This window comes from Suricata suricatta, chromosome 4, assembly GCF_006229205.1.
Source record: "Suricata suricatta isolate VVHF042 chromosome 4, meerkat_22Aug2017_6uvM2_HiC, whole genome shotgun sequence".
Classification (NCBI taxonomy): domain Eukaryota; kingdom Metazoa; phylum Chordata; class Mammalia; order Carnivora; family Herpestidae; genus Suricata; species Suricata suricatta.
The window spans coordinates 8,715,092-8,733,186 of NC_043703.1; the positions used below are offsets into that span (position 1 = coordinate 8,715,092).

Consider the following 18,095-nt stretch of genomic DNA (forward strand, 5'->3'; position numbering starts at 1 on the left):
ATTGTTTGTTTTTTTCTTACAGTTTCTCAAATTGAAGAAACCAGGTTATTCTGTAGAGTTTTCCATGATCTGTGTTTTGCAGATAGTATCCCCATTGGCATATTGAAATGATTACCTGGATTCCTAATTGTTCCATAAAAAGCTCTTCAAATAGATTACACAATGTGTAGCATTTAATTAAAAAAATTTTTTTAACATTTATGTATTGTTGAGAGAGCACTAGCAGGGGAGGGTCAGAGAGAGAGGACGACACAGAATCTGAAGCAGGCTCCAGGCTCTGAGCTGTCAGCACAGAGCCCGACGCGGGGCTTGAACCCATGAACCGTAATTTCATGACCAGGGCTGAAGTCGGATGCTTAACCAACTGAACCACCAGGGGCCCCGTGCAGCATTTTAAATTAAGTGTATTGTTTCAGAAGATTGGCTGTCACTTGTGGCAATGCAGAGCTCTCTGTAGTTAAATGTTACATAGAGCTGTTAGAGCTAACTTGGTGAAATTTCCTACCATAAATGATAGGGACAGATGAGTGACTAGTTCTTACATCATGAAGACATTTTGCATCATGAGACATCAAATGTCTATTTGTTAAGAGAGAAATATCATAAATTTCTGGATGTAAAGGTAGATAGAAAAGGGCATATTTAGAGTAGGGGAAAAGTCAGTACAGAGTTCAGATTTTGTAAAGCTGATCAAACTCAACCTGCTATGAGTCCCAAAAAGTGACCTTTTTGTCAACTGCTTAATATTTTCTTTCAACATTTTTCAGCTGCACGCTCTTTGATCATCTCTTCAAAAAACAATTCAGGAAAAATTTTCATAGAGAGGTCACAAACAAACCTTCTAGTGGTTGGATCAAGATTTATCATTTATTACTGACAATTAAAAAGAATCTGGCACTTTTGCTGACAGAGTGGCCATTTCGCATACTATTTCCTCTGGAACCACAAGACTTCATTAGAGCCTGAAACATCAGATCAGTGAGACCCAGGCTGAGAAGATATGTAAAATCTTACTTTACACACAGGTGACCTTGCTGGTTGCGGTTCTACCAGTGTCGGTTTGTAACACAGCAACAAGCTGGTAAACTGTCACGTGATCCCCATCAAAAAAGAAAGTACACAGGGGCGCCTGGGTGGCCCAGTCAGTTAAGGGTCCAGCTTCGGCTCAGATCATGATCTCACAGTTCGTGAGTTCGAGCCCTGTGTCGGGCTCTGTGCTGACAGCTAGCTCAGACCTGGAGCCTGCTTCAGATTCTGTGTCTCCCTCTCTCTCTGCCCCTCCCCTGCTCTCACTATCTCTCTGTCTCTCAAAAAAAAAATATATATATATATGTATTAAAAAAAAAGAAAGTATACTAAATGTATCCTGTGTGCTCTGACCTTTTGAGTATATTCTTGTCAGAAGAGAGTATCTTTTTTGACTAAGTGTTGCAGAGAATCATTTATCAACTTCTACTTTGACACACCTGATGGCCGGAAGATTTTCTACAGACCAGTTTTTTATACGTGCCTCCCATGTCCTGTTTTTCCTCTGTCCTGGACATTCCTCCTGCCCCGGGGCACTGTAGGAAGTTTTCACACGATCTAGCCCCGGACCTTACCCCTGACCTCATGTCCCAGCCTGGACGTGTCCTTCACAGTGGGCGGGAGTCCTGGAACTTATTTCTCTGCTGGGTTGGTTAGCATGACTATAAGACAGAAAGGGAATGTCAGGGCGCCTGGTGGCTCTGTTGGTTAAGCGTTCGACTCCTAGTTTCTGCTCAGGTCATGATCTCACAGTTCATGAGTTCAAGCCCTGAATTGGGCTCTGTGTTTGTGGCCTGAAGTCTGTTTGGGATTCTCTCTCCCTCTCTGCCCCTCTCCACCAGATAAATAAAAAGTGAATGCCAATCACAGTTAGCCCACTGAACCCACACTACAAGCATCCTAACTCCACTTCCCCTGAGGCGGATCCCAGAAAGTGTTTGCAGCCTCTCTGATCTCACCAAATATGAAGTCAAATATGCCAGGAGGTAAGTCAGACTAGAATGATCGTATTTTTAACTAACAATAGTTAAGATATCTCATTTATAAATCTTTGAGGGCCCGACAGCCTGAGCTTCTTTAGCCTTTATGGTACATCTGTTTATGCAAATCAGACCACATTAATTTATTAATTTCCATATTCTAGCATCCAACATGGATTCAGCGTCTGCCACAGGCCAGGCCCTGTCCTGGGTACTGAAACCTGGACTCTGGGAGGAGAGACCATCTTTGCGAGCCAGGTAACAGGCTCACGCATGCACACATCCCTAACCACGTATATGTTCCTTGTCTTTGAGGTCACAGTTATTTGGCCTGAACCTTCTATCAAGAATTACCCGTGTACAGTGGATGTTGGCAAAATGATGAACACGAGAGCCAAGTCTCCTGGTGACCCACATGGCCTCGTTTCTTTTAGATACATAAGACTCTGGGGGAGTGGAGACATGTGTGTTTCCTTTTGGCTTTAATTTTATTTTAATGTTTTATTTATTTTTGAGAGAGAGAGACAGCGTGAGCAGGGGAGGGGCAGAGAGAGAGGGAGACACAGAATCTGAAGCAAGCTCCAGGCTCTGAGCTAGCTGTCAGCACAGAGCCCAGTGTGGGACTCGAACCCACGAACTGTGAGATCATGACCTGAGCCGAAGCCAGGCACTCAATCGACTGAGCCACCCAGGCGCCCCTTCTTTTGGCTTTAAATACCCAAGCTATAACAGATGCTCATGGTGCATCAATGTGCCACTAAAACTGGGGAGAGAAATTTAGGCTCAAGTTTTAAGGGAATGAGGAATCTTGAGAGGGCAGTATGGAGGAAGGGTCTCTCCCAAGCTCTCCTGGGCAAGATTTAGACTTAGGTCTGAGAAGTCCCTAGTCCTACTGCACAAATACATGTCTCAAGGGCCTTGACCTATTACTTGGAAGAACTAAAGGAAACAACAGGAACTCATCCGTAACTCAGAGGTTCCCAAACTTTCTCCATGCCCTCAGTGTCTCTGATTGTACCCCTAGACTGAAATAATAGTTAATAATTCTTCATATTAAGTAGCTTAGGTCCAAACAACTTAATTATTATTCATATCTTAGAAGCTTAGCAGATGTTTGAAAAAAACAATATGTTTACATTTTTTAATATTTATTTTTTGAGAGAGAGAGTGCACACAAGCAGGGGAGGAGCAGAAGAGAGAGCGAGAGAGAGAGAGAGAGAGAAGACCAAGCAGGTTCCGTGATGTTGGCACAGCGCCCGATGCAGGGCTCAAATCCACGAACCGTGAGATCATGACCTGAGCTAAAGTCAGGAGTCAGACACTTAAGCAACTCAGCCACCCAGGTGCCTCAAAATAGTATGTTTAAAACTTTTATTTTTGAGGTTCCTAGTGGCTGAGTCAGTTAAGTGTCTGACTTCAGCTCAGGTCATGATCTCATGGTTCATGGGTTCGAGCCCCAGATCAGGCTCTGTGCTGATCGTGCAGAGCCCACTTGGGATTCCCTCTCTCCCTTTCTCTCTCTGTCCCTCTTCTACTCATGCTTCCTCTCTCTCTCTCTCTCTCTCTCTCTCTCTCTCTCTCTCTCTCTCACCCCCTCTGCCCCTTTCTCTTTCTCTCTCTCTCTCAAAATAAATAAAATGTTTAAATGTTTCATTTTATTTTTAAGTAACCACAATTACTTGCTGAAGGGATGTGTGCTTATTGGGCACTGAACAACTTTTCAAACTTTAGAATCAGATTGGAAACTCCTCACTGATTTTTGTGCAGTGTTTTCTTTTAATTCAACAAAAGTTAGAAAACTCAGCTTCACAAATAAACCACGGAATGGCGAGTAAAATGTAGCACCATCTGCTAATGTAACTGTGAACCTCCTTGAGCTAGTAGTTCACACAGTGTCCGACAGATGTCGCCATGTTTCCCTCACAACTTAAAAATATTTCACATGGCCACAGGGCACATGTTTGGAACTGCCACCTCAAGTTTTTGCAATGCCCTATTTTTGTAGTTTGTTCAAGAGCAGGGCTCCAAGAATAATAGGACACGAGGGTGGTGTGAGCAGGGTGAAGGAACCGAGAGGTGAGACACTAAAGCCGGATGGATTTATTTATTTCTCCAAACAGACAACCCTACATACATAGTCACTCCGATTTGTGTCATCCTACTTTTTCGTCAACAAAACTCTGGTGGCCTGAGTACATTTTCATAGTGCGTTCACTCCCATGTCTCCTAGCTACTTCATACCTTCACTTCTTTCCTTAAACCTCTGATTCCTCCTACCCCAGCCTCACAAGCAGATGACCTTACTTTGTACTTCACTGAGAAGTGGGGAGACTTTTCATGGACTCTCTTCCCATCTATACCCGCCATGGGTGGATGGGCCTCGCTACCATCTCAAGCCAGTGCCCCATTAGATCCTAGTCCTCGTCTACCCAAGGAATCATTTTAACCTTCTCCCCTCTCCACACTGCCTTGTCAGTTTTTCTCTCTCTGCTGGATCATTCCCAACAGCATATATGCTATTATTTCTTTATCTAAAAACAATATATTGACAGATAAAAGTCCCCAAGTCATCTCTTAACCTTTCATCTGCCACCAGCTACTTTCCCAGTTGGCTTAGTCTCCTAGCAAGAAAAACCCTCAAAAGAATTTTTCATTCACTCTCCCATTCCTCTTTTCCATTATCTTTTTAAGAAAACACTTTTTCATGTTTCATGTTTATTTATTATTGAGAGATGGAGCATGAGCATGGGAGGGACAGAGACAGAGGGTGACATAGAATCTGAAGCTGGCTCCAGGCTCTGAGCTGCCAGCACAGAGCCTGATGCGGGGCTCGAACTCACAGATTGGAAGATCATGATCCAAGCTGAAGTCGGATGCTTGACCAACTGAGCCACTCTGGAGCCCTTCCAGTGTCTTATAAATCCACACCAATCTCCTTTCCCCCAGCACTCCACCTAAACTGCTCTTACAAAAGGCACGAGTAACCTCTGTGCTGTGAAATTTAATGTTTTAAATCTAAATCCCAAACATCTTCTATTAGCAATATCTGACCCTGCTGAGCTCTTCGTGTTCCTTGAATCAGTTTTCTATGACTGGTTTCCATAATACCACAGACTCTCGGCTTTCCCCTCACCTTTCTGGCCCCTACTTCTCAGGTGCTTCTCATGGTTCTTCCTCTTTTCCCTGAATTCTTAATGTACATGGTTTCCTTCCCACTCCCTCGGGGATCTCATTCAGTACCATGTCTTAAAAGAACATCTATAGCTTTGATTAACTCCAAAGTTACATCACCAACTCAAATATCTCTCCTAAACTCTACACGTAGTTATCTAATTGCCCCCTCAGTTTCTTCACATGTTTCAGCAGTAGATGCTTCAAACTCAATATAACCAAAACTGAAGTGCTGATCTTCATGCACAAACTTGTTGTGTCCATACCCTTCCTCATCTCAGTTGACGTCACTCTATTCTAGTTGTTCAGGTGAAAAACCTAGGGTTCATGTCTTCTGGATCCAGATGAGTAGGCATACCGCCTCCCACCCTATTTCTTCCTTTAGCTAAAAACTCTAGGCAAAAAAAAATTAAAATAAAACAAATATCATAAGGCTCTGGAGGGTAGAAAAAATAAGGCAAATTAGCCAAGGACTTTAGGACACAAAAAGGGGGATGGAGGTGAGTTCCCTGTTTTATTTTTCTACCTATGTCTCCTGCGCTGGGGACTAGAGAATGCCAAAACCCAGAAACAAAGAGCAGACAAAATAAAGACCTCAAGAAGAGACTTCTCCTTGTAACCAAAGGACCAGGAGAAGGGGAGGCTGAGCAGGACCAAACCCTTTGGACAATACCTACCCCACTCCTCACACATACCACAAGAAAAAACTATACCCACTCCTCTCTTTGCTGACTATGATGGTCAGCACTGGTGCTGTGGATCAAGCCCCAACTTCCTTCTGGTCCTCTAGTAATGAGGTGATCTTCACCGCCCTACTAGCCTGTGGGTAAGGTTTCCATGGAGACCATGGGTGGCACCTTGGTTTTCATTGAAGCAGAAAGGGGGTAAATGATTACTTAGAGAAAGGAGCAAGAGAAAAATAATTCCTTACATTTGTGTATGAAGTACCTGGAGATTCAAGTAACCTAGGCATGAAACAGACCAGACTACTACATGGCAATGAGAAAGAATGAAATATGGTCATTCGTGGCAAAGTGGATGGACCTCGAGGGTGTCATGTTAAGCGAAATAAGTCAGGCAGAGAAGGACAGATAACAGTATGCTTGCACTCATAGGTCTAAGAGGAGAAACCTAATGGAGGACCACAGGGAGGGGAAGGGGGAAAGAGAGTTGGGGAGAGGGAGGGCCACAAAACCTGAGAGACTATTGAATACGGAAAATGAACCAAGGGTTGAAGGGGAAGGAGGGGGAAGGAACGTAGTGGTAATGGAGGAGGGCACTTGTGGGGAACAGCACTGGGTGTTATATGGAAACCAATTTGACAATAAACTATTTTTTTTTTAAAAAGTAAAAGAAACAGACCAGTCAAACAGCAAAATGTTTTAGAAGCGAATGCTAACTAGGATGCAGATTGGCCTCTAAGTAGCACAGAAATGGGGCAGACCAATATAATGCAGCAAAACTTTGAAAACTAAGTTGACATTTCAACAAAAATGTAAGGGGGAATAAAAAGCAAACAATGGCCAGGATGTATGTTCTAAAGCCTAATAGGGTAACTACCTGCCACGTTAGAGAAGAATTAAAGAACTGGCTTCTCACAATATCCAAAAACTGCAGAGCACAATCAAATACCCTTCGCCACATCAAGAAACAGAAAAATCTCATCTCAGTAAGAAAAGACAAGAATCTGTCAAATCTTTTAAAGCACTCATCCCAAAAACGCTCCAATAAGCAATTAGAAACAAATGGAAAAAATGAAGTCTCAGAAAAGAAATAGAAGATATAAAGGACCAATTGAAAATTTTTAAGCTGAAAATTAAATAAAATTAGCAAGTTCATTGAATGTGCTCAATAGCAGAATGGAAATGATAAAACACCCAGTGAACTTGAAAGTAGGTCAGAAATCTGAGAATTCCCAAAGACATTTATGCCAACATACATCATCATAAACATTTTGAAAAGGAAAGACAAGGGCGCCTGGGTGGCTCAGTTGGTTGAGGGTCTGACTTTGGCGCAGGTCATGATCTAACGATTTGTGGGTTCAAGTCCCGGGTTGGGCTCTGTGCTGACTGCTAGCTCAGAGCCTGGAGCCTCTCTTCAGATTCTGTGTCTCTTTCTCTCTCTGCCCCTCCTCTGTGCACGCTCTGACTCTCCAAAATAAATAAATGTACGATCACCCCCCATCCCCTGCACTGGGTGTTAACACGGAAACCAACTTGGCAATAAACTATTAATTAAACAAAAAAAAGAAAAAAATAATTAAATGTAAAAAAAAAATTTTTTTAAACTAAGCCCAACATTTGGGCTTCCTGTTTAAAAGAAACAAAAGACAAAACCATTGAAAGCATTCAGTTCAGAGAGAGAGGAAACATTTCCTTTGGGGAAGAACAATTAGAACAGCAGTGTATTTCTCATGAGAAGCCATGGAGCCTGAAGGTATTAGCACCACATTCCCTAATTGTGAAGAAAAAAAGAGCTTTTAATAGAGAAGTTATATTTAACAACGTCTTTTGCAAATGAAGGTGAAATACACACTCAGATAAAGGAAAACTAAAATAATTTGCCATCAGCAAATCTTCCTTAAAATAATTGCCAAAGGAAATGCTCCAAACAAAAAGGAAATGATAACAGAAGGGAACTTGGAACATTAGGAATGAACAGAAGAGATGAGTATATGAAAAATATAAGTGACTAGCCTTTGATTGTTGAAAACAAGATGTGAGCCTCACAAGTGTATTTTTTATATATTTTTATAGTTTATTTTCAAGTTGGTTTCCATATAACACCCAGTGCTCATTTGCACGAGTGCCCTCCTCCATGCCCACCACCCCCCTTCCCTTCTCCCCCTCCCCCATGAGCCCTCAGTTTGTTCTCAATATTCAAGAGTCTCTCATGGTTTGCCTCCCTCCCTCTCCCCAGCTAGTCTTCCCCTTCCCCACCCCCATGGTTCTCTGTTAAGTTTCCCCTGTTCCACTTATGAGTGAAAACATATGGTATCTGTTCTTCTCTGCCTGACTTATTTCACTTAGCATGACACCCTCAAGGTCCATCCATTTTGCTACAAATGGCCAGATATCATTCTTTCTCATGGCCATGTAGTATTCCATTGTATAGAGAAACCACATCTTCTTGATCCATGTATTAGTTGTTGGACATTTAGGCTCTTTCCATGATTTGGCTATTGTTGACATTGCTGCTATGAACACTGGGGTACATGTGCCCCTGTGCATCAGCATTTCTGTATCTCTTGGGTAGATCCCCAGCAGTGCTATTGCTGGGTCATAGGGGAGTGCTACTGTTAATTTTTTGAGGAACCTCCACACTGTTTTCCAGAGCGGCTGCACCAGTTTACATTCCCACCAACAGTGTAGGAGGGTGCATGTCTCTCCACACCCTCACCAGCATCTATAGCCTCCTGATTTGTTCATTTTAGCCACTCTGACTGGCGTGACATGGTAACTCAGTGTGGTTTTGATTTGTATTTCCCTGTTGATGAGTGACGCTGAGCATCGTTTCATGTGTCTGTTGGTCATCTGGATGTCTTCTTTGAAGAAGTGTCTGTTCATGTCTTCTGCACATTTCTTCACTAGATTATTTGTTTTTCTGGTATGGAGTTTGGTGAGTTCCTTACAGATTTTGAATACTAGCCGTTTATCTGATATGTCATTTGCAACTATTTTTTCCCATTCCATCAGTTGCCTATTAGTTTTCTTGATTGTTTCCTTTGCAGTGTGAAAGCTTTTTATCTTGATGAGGTCCCAAGAGTTCAGTTTTGCTTTCATTTCCCTTGCCTTTGGGGATGTGTCGAGTAGGAAATTGCTGCGTTGGAGGTCTAGGAGGTTGTTTCCTACTTTCTCCTCAAGGGTTTTGATGGTTTCCTGTCTCACATTCAGGTCCTTCAGCCATTTTGAGTTTATTTTTGTGTATGGATAAGAAAGCGGTCTAGTTTCATTCTTCTGCTTGTTGCTGTCCAGTTCTCCCAGCACCATCTGTTAAAGAGGCTGTCTTTTTCCATTGGATAATCTTTCCTGCTTTGTCAAAGATTAATTGGCCATATATCTGTGGATCCAATTCTGGGTTCTCTATTCTATTCCAATGGTTTATGTGTCTGTTTTTTGTGCCAATACCATACTGTCTTGATGATGACAGCTTTGTAGTAGAGGCTAAAGTCTGGGTTTATGATTTTAAAAGGTGGATTTATAAAGGGACCTAAATGTAAGGTTTCTATATTCCACTGCTAACTATTGTTTAGATATGTCTGTGAAGTTTTAGGGAGACTCCCAAATGACCAATGCATGAAACTAGCCAGCATCAGCTCAAAAAAGGTTTTAAAAGTGAACTACGATGTTGCAAACACCCAGAATCATATACTGAAGTCTGTGTGTGTGTTTAAAAATTATATATACAATAATATATTTTTTAATTATATATGGGTCTATGCACACACAAACACACACATATATGATAAACTCAAAGTCATCTTCAGAGAAATAAAAATTGATTACCAAGTATCTTTCAGGCAGTTCCCCAGAAGAATGCAGAAAAAGGGAAATGGGAACAAAACACAGGGAATAAACATTTAAAATATATAATAAAATGGTAGACTTAGGTCCTAACATTATTTCAACCATTAGAATGAAATCTTATTATTTGTGACAACATGAATGGAATTTGAGGGCGCTATGCTAAGGAAATTAGGTCCAACAGAAAAAGATAAATATTGTATGATCTTACTTATATTTAAAAGCTTTTTTAAGTGTATTTATTTTGAGAGAGACAGAGAGAGTGGGGAGGCAGAGAGACAGAGGGTGAGAGAGAGAGAGAGAGAGAATCCCAAGCAGGCTCTGAACCCCACATGGGGCTTGAACTCATGAAACCATGAGATCATGATCTGACCTGAAACCAAGGGTCAGATGCTTAACCAACAGAGCCACCCAGGCGCCCCTATATGTAGAATCTAAAAACAAACGCTCACCCCCCAGAAAGGAACACACATTGGTGGTTGTCTGAGGCATGAGGTGAGGGTGGGTAATACGGGAGGAGGGAGTCAAAAGAAATCCAAAAGGGAAAGGGAGATGCCGGGGTTGAACTGTATTACCTGCAGCACCCAGTGATACCTCTATGCAATTTAACTCCCCATTTCTTCTAGAATTCGCCACGACCAAGGGCATATCCCTATAGTTTTCCTCATTTCCTTTCAAGATGTGTATAAAATTCATATTTAAGATGTTTGGTGGTTTTCTTAAAAAAAAACTATCAAATATATATTCCCAATCCCTCTGCACAACATATAAACAATTGCATGGATTTTCTAGCATCTCACATATGCTCCCTAAATATCTAGAAAAGCTTACCACATCATAGCCAGCTGATTAGTAGATTTAGAACATGCATATCACCATAGGATTACAAGGATTATTACAAAATAAGCCATATCACCTCTCCCTGCTGACAAAAATAAACTAGACCTCTGGAAAGGAAAGCTTGCCCTTCATCCAAGAATCTCGACTGATTGTGAGCTAGTGCACGGTGCACGTAGCAGGCCTCAGCATTACTCTGTGTTCATTCTAAGGTAACATGTCATCAATTCTGCAAAACAGCTCTTGCTGGCGAATCATTTTCCAAACGGAGTAAATAAGTTGCAACATACTTTCTCAACACCAAATAACACTGTCCTGATGAACAAAGCAAAGCCATGGACCACATGTGAGTGGTCATTTCATTAGGGAAGTTCCATTCCCACACAAGCCAGGGAAAGCTCATCAGTCAACCCTTATGAAACACAATGATACACATTATATCATGTACTCTTCACACAGACCTCTTCACACTACTCTTCCCACTATTTATAGATGTGGAAACTGAGGCTCAAAGTATCAACAACTTGTCCAAAGTCACGATGGAAGGGACAGAGAATATACAATTCATATCACTTTTAAAGATCATGTATGAGATTTCAAAGGTGGCTACGACAGGTTGGGGAAGCAATCACGTGCCTCTGGTTAGAAAAGTTTGGGGAGCTCTGGCCTCCTCTGCCTCTCCATGAACCCTGTCCCCCGACCTCTACAGTCATATTTTTTCAAAGCTGCTGTTCCTCCCAGGCCAGCTGGAGCAAACAGAAAAGTGGAGAAGCATGGAGTTGACAGCCAGGAGACGTGGGATTGGGCACAGTTCTGTTACTCTCTGCTGAACCTCCATGGACTTTCTTTGATAAAGTAAGCTAGATTTGTGATCTCCCCTATTGATATCCAAGAGCTCTCTCCCCTCCCAAAAAAGATACTTGACTTTTTAGTTAGCATAACCTCAGCTGTCTCCTTTCAGCCTAATATTCCATGATTTGCAGTGAAGTCTCATGAAGCTTTTCTTGCTATCTCATTCCAGCCCAAGGGATTTCTTCCTTCTCTGAATTCACAGCTCCTCATATGCCATATAGAGTTCTGTCCTGACATTATTCTTACCCCAGGACCTGAGAAGAATTCAAAAGGAGACCCAAATACCATTTGTCTAAATATATAAAAGTTATAAATCAAACTAACAAGCTGTTGTAAAAAAATATGTTCTGTCCTTCTGCTGTGACAAATAAATCTTCATAATACCCTGGAAGCCTGGGCTCGAATTTAGAATTCTCAGACTTCTTGGAGATCTGCTCTGGAAAGTGACCGTGCAGAGAGGGTGACTCTTGGTTGAGGACGCTGGCCCACAGCCCATCCCCCTTCCTCAACCTGGCTCTTTTCCCACAAAGGTCATCATGTTCATGGGTGTGGACACATCAGCACACGTATGCAAGCTGCATCAACCTTTCCCAACACACACACACACACACACACACACAGAGCTGTCCCTTGCCCAACCACTGGGTCCCACCTTCTATGTTCATTCCCTAGGGAACAGTACTTGAAAGAAACTTGTTCAGACCCCAGGAGTTGGCTGATATCTGTTTGGACGAGGTGTTGTGCATTCCCAGGAAGCCAGAGCACCGTCCAGAAGAAAGGGGTGGGCATGGCCGTTGCTCCCTGCCTTTATTCTCCTCCCATTATGTACACTGTGCACTCCTTGCCTGGAAGGTGGACTCTGCATGGAACAAAATCAGGTGCTCTAAGACCTGGGTGCAGAGCAGGGGACCCTCCTGTGGGCATCTAAGGGTGGTACTAACCTTGTGACATTGCTTTTATCTGTTCTTACTTTTATCTCCCTTATTCTCTTGTTAAAGAAGATCTTCAGACAGCTTTGCTTCCTGTGTGTCCCAGGCATTTCCTAATTATCACTTATGTAAGATAATTGGCTCTTTTACTTCCAGCCCATTGATGGGATTTTCTTGGCACAATACCTTTTCTGTTACAAGATTCTTTATTGAGCATTTATGCAGAATTCTAGAGACCTAAACAATCAACCATTTGGAGTTAACCACAGATCTCTAGAGTGGTGGCTCAAAAGCATTTCTTCTTCACTTCATATTTCTCCATCTTAAGGTCACTTTTCTATTTTTTTAATGTTTATTTATTTTTTAGAAAGAGAAAGAGACAGAGCATGAGCAGGAGAAGGGCAGAGAGAGAAGGAGACACAGAATCCAAAGACAGGCTCCAGGCTCTGAGCTGTCGGCACAGAACTCACGAACCTCAAGATCATGACTGAGTCGAGGTGGGACGCTCATCTGACAGAGCCGCCCAGGCACCCCATCAAGTCAATTTTCTAATTTATTTGTCATTTATTGTAATGAACTTTCTCTGGTATATGTATCACATGGACTATGAGTGTCACAACCTTGAAGTCATGCGTAACCCCACATGTGTTTCTGTTGCCGCTTGGTTAAATGCTACTTTGGCTGGATATGAGTCCTTGGGTTGCAACCTTTTTTTAGCCACATCATAAACACTATCTGTTTCCCAGCCTCAAGTGATGACAGAGGAGACATTCAGCACGACTCTAAGTCTCTTTCTTCAGTAAGTTTATTTTTTAGTTTGGAAGTTTTTCAGTTTTGTCATTAGCCTTGGAGTTCAGAGATTTTCCAGGATATGGCCACATCTAGGTCTTCAGTCTTTTCTGGGGTAACAGGGCCCTCTCAATTCACAATTTGGGTCGGTCTCTTGTTTAAGGATATTGATGTATATTCTGTCATTGTCTCCCTATTTGCTTTTTGTCTCCTCTGGAGCACCTGTTATTTGCAGAGAAGGGTTTTGAGATGTGTCTTCCACGTTTGTCATCCTTACCTTCATACTTGAGATTTGTTTTTGAGATTATCTTCCACTTGATCTCTTGGGCTACAAATTTGTGTCTTAACAATGAATAGCCTCTCTTTCCACGCATCCACTGATTTTTAAAAATAAAGGAATGGTTATTTTTATTGATGGGTTTTATAACATTTTAATTGAAGGATAAGACATAAACATGCACAGATGATAAGTGTCCAACTAAAACATTTTTTCAAGAAGACACTCATTTAACCGTTATCCAAATCAAGATATAGGAAGCTGCCAGCACCTCATAGGCTTCTCCATGGCCCCTTCCGGAAATTACCACCCCCACACAGAATCACTTTTCTGACTTTCATCACTATAGATTTGTTTTGGCTTATTTTGAACTGTACACAAATGGAGTCATAGAATATGTACTTGTTAAATAAGTAATCTCTACACCCAGCGTGGGACTTCAGCTCATCACCCCAAGACCAAGAGGTGTGTGGTCTACCTGCTGAGGCAGCCAGGAGCCCATAGGATATATACTTTTTGTGGGTGTCTTCTCTTGTTTAACGTGTTGTTGTGACCTTCGTCCATTTGGACCTGGGTGGTTTCCTCTCACTGTTGTGTACTATTCCATGGTATGAAGGCAATATGGTTTATTCATCCATTCTACTGCAGATAGACAAACGGGTAGTTTGCACTTGTTGGCTGTTCACACCTGTGAAATACACTGTTCTGTTCATTTGTATAGGGGCACATGTATTGGTGCATGTCCATGGTGTGTACTGTTCAGGGCACACCTATTGGTGCACGTCTGCAGTGTGTACTGTTAGGGGCACACGTATGTGTGCAGGTCACGGTGTGTGCTGTTCAGGGCACATGTATTGGTGCGTGTCTGTGGTGTGTACTGTTCGGGGCACACATATGTGTGCACGTCTGCGGTGTGTACTGTTTGGGTACACGTATTTGTGCACGTCTACAGTGTGTACTGTTAGGGGCACACGTATGTGTGACATCCACGGTGTGTGCCGTTGGGGGCACATGTATGTGTGCACGTCCGTGGTGTGTGCTGTTAGGGGTACACGTATTTGCGCAGTCTGCAGTGTATACTGTTCAGGGCACACGTATTGGTGCACGTCTGCAGTGTACACCGTGAGAAAGGGAGTTGCTGGCACACACAGGCTCAGCTTCCTTAGATACTGCTAAGCAGTTGTTCGAAGTAGTTGTCCCGGTTCGCTCTCCCGTAGTTCATGAGAATCCCTGTTGCTTCACATGATTGCAGCACTTGATCATGTTTGTCCTATTTTACCCTCCCGATAGTTATCAATGATAGTTATGACTTTAATTTGCATTTCCACAATTGTTGCTTGTTGAATAAACTGGGATCCAATAAACTTACTAAATTCAGTTATTAATTCTAATACTCTGCCTGTAAATTCTTTTGTTTTTTTCCCCCGCATACACAATGATACTTGAAAATAATGGTAGTTTTATTTCCGCCTTTCAATGCTACATGTTTTTTATTTATTTTTGCTAGAATTCCTAGTGCAGTGAGAGGAGTGGTGATAGCCAGCCTCATTGCCTCATTCTCAATAGCACAAGGAAAACCTTCAGTATCTTCCTGGGAAGTTTGATGGGTGCTAGAGAGTCTTTAATTTAATTTTTTATGTTTTATTTATTTTTGAGAGAAAGAGACAGAGCATGAGTGGGGGAGGGTCAGAGAGAGAGGGAGACACAGAATCTGAAGACAGGCTCCAGGATCTGAGCTAGCTGTCAGCACAGAGCCCGACGCGGGGCTCAAATCCGTGAACCATGAGATCATAACCTGAGCCGAGGTCGGACGCTTAACCGACTGAGCCACCCAGGCACCCCTGGAGGGTTTTGTAGATGCTTTCATTGAGATGCAGAAGTATTCTGTTCCTAGTTTCCAACAGTATGTTTAAATCATGGACAGGTGTTACACGCTACCAAATGTGCTTTTCTACATCGATGAGATGATCACACAACTTTCCTCCTCCCCATGCCCTCTCTGTTAATGTCATTTTGGGTATTAAACCACCCTTACATTCCTGGGACAAAACCCACTTCGACATAATGTATACTCCTGTCAGGCAAACCTTGATATGCTATTATTTCATCTCCTTCGATTCACTACTGGTTTTGCAAAATTTGAAAACAGTCTTTTTTGGTTCTGTTTTTTAGTTCCAGCGCAGATCTGTCTGCCATATCTGGGCCTCTATGAATGTTCTTTTTATGCGCTTATGTCCGAGTTGCCATCCGTGCCCTTTTAGAAATAGCTCCGTCACTAGGCACCGCGGGCTCAGTGTGTTCTCTGCTTGTTCTTCCCATCTCTGGCCGCTGTGTTTTCCTTTGCTCCTGTGGGGCCCTGGGCATCGTGAGGGACTCCAATCCAGCTTCTGCTGTGCCCTGACCAACAGTCCTGGCCAGCTGCGTCCCTGGTGGCAACTTGGCCGTTCCCTGTTGAGATGGAGAAATCTATTTTCTCCTGCTCTTCTCAGCTGTGAGGCCAACGCTCTCCTGGCCTTGGAATTTGGAAGGGTTCGGCCCAGTTCTGCTCTTTCTCTGAAGGTCCTTAGCAACAGAGGCACAAGCAGGTAATCCTGCAAAAAGCCATGCAAAAAAGACATTCCCCTTTCCCAGCTGTGAATCAGCACCAGCCCCGCTCTTTCCACGAGCCCCTTGATTTAGACCATCTCGCACTCTCCCTGCTGGTCCTAGGACTCTCTTGTAGACCAGTGAGGCCAGCAGCTACTTTGCTCAAAAGAAATAGTTGGTGGGGTGCCTGGGTGTCTCAATAGGTTAAGTGTCAGACTCTTGGTTTCAGCTCAGGTCATAATCTCATGGTTCATGAGTTCAAGCCCCTCATTAGGCTCTGTGCTGTCAGTATGGAGTCTGCTTGGGATTCTGTCTCTCTCTGCCTCTCTCTCTCTGGTCCTCCCCCACTCACATTCTCTCTCTCTCTCAAAATAAATAAACTTAAAAAGCAGAAGTCACTGGAAGAGGAGGATGGCAGGGTTGCATGTAGGTTCCCCATCTTTCCGGAAAGCCCCCGACCGGCACTTTTTTAATGCACCTACTAAATCTTGAAGGATTTCCATGAATTCCCAGATGCCGTTTCCTCCTCATGTACCATACACAATATGTGTAGTGTTTTCTTTCGCACCCTCGACATGATCACATGCCGTCAAATCTCTCACGATTTTTCCATCTTTTTTTAAAGTTTTTTTAAACAGTAAAAAAATGCTTATTTATTTTTGAGAGAGAGTGAGGCAGGGGGCGAGAGGGAGAGTGATAGTTTCTGAGCAGCTCTGAGCTGACAGCAGAGAGCCCATGTGGGGTTCTAACGCACGAACTGTGAGATTGCAACTTGAGTCCAAGTTGGACGCTCAACCGACTGAGCCACCCAGCTGCCCCTTAAATTTTTTCCATCTAGTGAATGTTAAATGGTATCTCATTGTTGTTCTTTAAATAGTCTTATTGATGTATAGTTGTAGACACTAAACTACATAATCTTAAAGTATAACATTTTCTAAGTTTGACATATTTATCCACCATGGGCCATCCTCACAAAAAAAGTTCCCTTGTGCTGCTGTCTAACCCCCCCATGCCCTCCTTAGCCACTTCCCCTCCACCCCCATTCTGCAGGGAACTAGTGATCTGCTCTCTGGAACTATAGGTTAGTCTGGGCTTTATAGCATTTTATATAAATGGCATAATTATGTATTCATGATGTCACAGATATCCGTCTGCTTATTGGTAAGCAGTACTCTGTTGTATGGATGTACCATAATTTGTTTATTCACTTACTATTTCTAGATAGTAAGTTATGTTCAGTGTTTGGTTCCTATGAATAAAATTGCTATGAGCAATCACGTACAAGTCTTTGTATGGACATATTTTTTTTCATTTCACTTCCAGAAATACCTAAGAGAATGGTTGGGTTTTATATCAGACCTCTTTTAACTTAAGAAACTTCCAAATCGTTCTCTAAAGGAATAGAACCATTTACATTCACACCAGCAATGAATGAGAATTCCAGGTTCCCCACAGCCTCAGCAACACTCGGTGGTATCAATCTATTCATTTTTAGCCATTATAATATGTGCTTAGTGGTATTTCTTGGTTTGGATTTCTATTTAGTTAATGACTAATGATTTTGAGCAAATTTTCATGTGCTTATATGCTATCAGTATATTTTCTTTGGTAAACTGTATCCAATTCTTTTGTGCATTTTTTATTTTGTTGTTTTCTTGTTATTGAGTTTTGAGAGGTGCGTTTTGTAGAACATTTTATAGAAATGGATATGCCTTTTATCAGATATTTGCTTTGCTCATATGTTCTTTCATCCAAGGCTTGCATTGAATTATTCTACAGTATCTTATAAAGAACAGAATACCAGTAGTCCCACCGGTTAGAATTTAACTCAATCTTTTAGTGTAATTGTTCCAAGGTTTTATTCAAGATAGATATACTGCAGGGGACCAGTCCACGCACCACTGTCTAAGGGTCTCTGAGTAGGGGGTTGGTGTTGGTGCAGTATCTATAAGAAAGAACACAGACAAAGTGAATGGTGGCAGTATTGCACTTACTGTGATGCTTAGGATCTTTATATACCACAGGTGATTACATTTTGTCTTTAATGATCACATTGTTTGTAACTCTGAGGTTTTAGGTAAGAATCACATGTTCCAGAAAAGATCATTGTTTCCATGGTAAAGAG

The 18,095-nt window shown here is 42.3% G+C and overlaps 1 protein-coding gene across 3 annotated transcripts in view; it reads left to right on the forward strand.

Annotated features, from left to right (window-relative positions):
• CCDC168 (coiled-coil domain containing 168) overlaps positions 1 to 11,604 on the forward strand; it is a 38,476-nt gene extending 26,872 nt beyond the window's left edge. The window contains exons 4-6 of one of the 3 annotated variants that reach the window (XR_003907568.1): positions 2,171 to 2,264; positions 11,279 to 11,392; positions 11,559 to 11,604. Coding sequence is in view for 2 of the 3 variants with exons in the window: in XM_029936466.1 (XP_029792326.1) it covers positions 2,171 to 2,224 (54 nt within the window). In the remaining variant the exon portion in view is untranslated. Of the gene's footprint in view, positions 1 to 2,170; positions 2,293 to 11,278; positions 11,393 to 11,558 lie in introns of those variants that run through there. The other 2 variants (XM_029936466.1, XM_029936465.1) reach the window with 2 other exon arrangements.
• The last annotated feature ends 6,491 nt before the right edge of the window (positions 11,605 to 18,095 follow it).